This window comes from Populus euphratica, unplaced genomic scaffold, assembly GCF_000495115.2.
Source record: "Populus euphratica unplaced genomic scaffold, PopEup_1.0 scaffold1823.1, whole genome shotgun sequence".
NCBI lineage: Eukaryota > Viridiplantae > Streptophyta > Magnoliopsida > Malpighiales > Salicaceae > Populus > Populus euphratica.
The window spans coordinates 10504-12741 of NW_011501667.1; the positions used below are offsets into that span (position 1 = coordinate 10504).

At 42.0% G+C, this 2238-nt stretch overlaps 1 protein-coding gene across 1 annotated transcript in view; it reads right to left on the reverse strand.

Moving 5' to 3' along the window:
- Positions 1 to 20: 20 nt before the first annotated feature.
- Positions 21 to 2238, reverse strand: part of LOC105118244 (tetratricopeptide repeat protein 7B-like) — a 3632-nt gene continuing 1414 nt past the window's right edge. Inside the window, exons 5-7 of the mRNA XM_011016143.1 lie at positions 1065 to 2238; positions 623 to 770; positions 21 to 501 (exon numbers count right to left, since the gene is read on the reverse strand). Coding sequence (XP_011014445.1) covers positions 191 to 501; positions 623 to 770; positions 1065 to 2238 — 1633 coding nt within the window. The 3' untranslated portion in view covers positions 21 to 190. The remainder of the gene's footprint in view (positions 502 to 622; positions 771 to 1064) is intronic.

A 2238-nucleotide genomic window follows, 5' to 3' on the forward strand; every position in this document is an offset into this window, starting at 1 on the left:
TGAACCGCTGGAAATCATTATTAGATAAACTTTGCTGTAAACAAAGTAGCTCGAGGGTCCAGCAGGATTGCTATACAATTTAATCAAATGGGTTGATAACTAAACTAGAGTGGAATATGCGCTGGGCATTGAGTCGTTAGGCCAGTGTGCCCTTGTCCAGATATGCTGCATAAAATAATTGAAATAGACATCACAGAAAGCTTTGAATGGGAGCTGACAGCTTGAGTTCATGTGCAGCTTGAAAAAAATCTGCCGCTTGTTTTAAAGAGCCTTCCATTTTTGAAATCAACCCAAGATTTAACCATGCTTCATGATTTGTGGGGTCCAATCTCAACGCATGCATTAAAAAGCTTCTGGCAATGGAAAATGACAGAGCACCAAGCTTCATCAAGACTCCTGCAGTAGCAACAATGCTTGGAACATAATCCGGTTCCACTGACAATGCAATCGAGAAGGAAACAAGGGCTTCTTTGTGCAGTGATTGAGCTTCAAATAACATTCCTGCAAAATCATGAGAAATCGATTTTTTTAAAGCTACAATGTTTAGGGACATTCTTTGTGTAGACAGACGTCTATAGAAAGTTGTGCTTGACGTGCCTAAGTTACAGAGACAGTAACGAACCTGTCACGTGCCAACTTCTAGGAGAGTGAAACTCCATTAACTTGGCTTTGTCCACACAAATTTTAGCATCACTCCATGAGCCAATTTTTGTGTAAATGTCTGCCAAATCTTGCCATGCTGCCAGTTCCAAGTTTCTTTCTGCGAGTACCTGCAAATGAGGGCAACATTCAGCACATTTTTCCTCCAGAGTTGTTGGTTACCTAAAATTGTAGCATCAACAAAGCTAGTGAAATTGATGTCAGGATGATTTGAGATAAATCTTCAAAGTTGACATACGGCACAAACTAACATTATCTATGCATATCCAAAACTTGGTATACTACTGCTAAATTTGAGACATTTATATTCCTTAAATTCATCCGACCTTAAATCTTAAACCTGGCTCATGACTATGGATGAGAGATGAGAGATGAGAGATGACAGAGCATATAAGAAGACATACCTCAGAATTAAAGATATGCGCTTGTTCAGGGCTCTTGGCTTGGCTATCCCGCTGTGCTTGAATAAGAGACAGCAATATTCTATATGTTTCTATTGCTTGCTTGGGCTGTTCCTGAGCAATTTGTAGTATAGCCTTCAACCTAAGAAGTTCAAATTGATCTATCCTCCCAGCCTCATCCAAAGCAATCTCCACAACTGTTTGAGCATCTCTGAACCGTTGCTCCGCGGAAACTACAAGGGCCAGTAACTTCCAACCTTTTACTGAGTTTCCAGCCATCATTTCAGTGCACACAATTGCATTTTCAAAGGCAGCCCCCAGGTTCCTCTGCAGCATGTTTTCCAGCCCAAGGCTGTACATCACTTCTGGATCCTCCTTCCTATTTAATGCTGCATTATTTAGAGAGTTCAAAGACTCTTTATGTAAAAGAACTCTTTCAGAATCAGACAAGGAAATTCTTGCGGCATTCCCATGGCAAACACCAAGGAACTTGTGCGCCTGACCAATGAAATGTTGATTTTGATGATCAGCCAAGTCAAGAACCTTACGAGCAAAATTTATGCCTTCATGGGCATGCATTGAGTCTTGGGAACACAACTTCGCTCCCAACAAAAAGGAAGGGATATGTGGTTTGTTCTTTGATTCTGAACAACCAGAAACTTTCTTTAGCAGGTTCAGAGCTGCTTCGTTCTGACCCGCAGCACTGTAACAAAGAGCAAGAAGGTACCATCTCGCAGCTCGGTTATAGATACCTGGAAGGGCCTGCTCCACATGCTCAGCTAATAACTCAAATTGCCCCACAATTGAGAGTGCATAAGTCAGATGGTCCATGATTTCTTCATCCCACTTTATTTCCCCACAAGCCACCTTACTCCTGAGTACTAATAACAAGAGAATTGCTTCCTCTATGTTACTCTGGGGGCTAGCAAAACCCAATAGCTGTAACTGAGGGGGAAGTGTTGCTTCAACAGAACTATAAAGTAACATAGAAGCTAATTCCTTTTGCACTGCAGCCAACTTCTGTGGGTTCAAATTCCATGGCCTGATGAGAACCCTACGATATGAAGCAATAGCTTGGTCGAGTAAGCCTGCCTTTGTCCACAGAGCAGGTAGCAACTCTAATGCCTTGTGAAACATCTCCTCCAGCTTGCAGTCTTCACCAATGCCTTCAGGAATG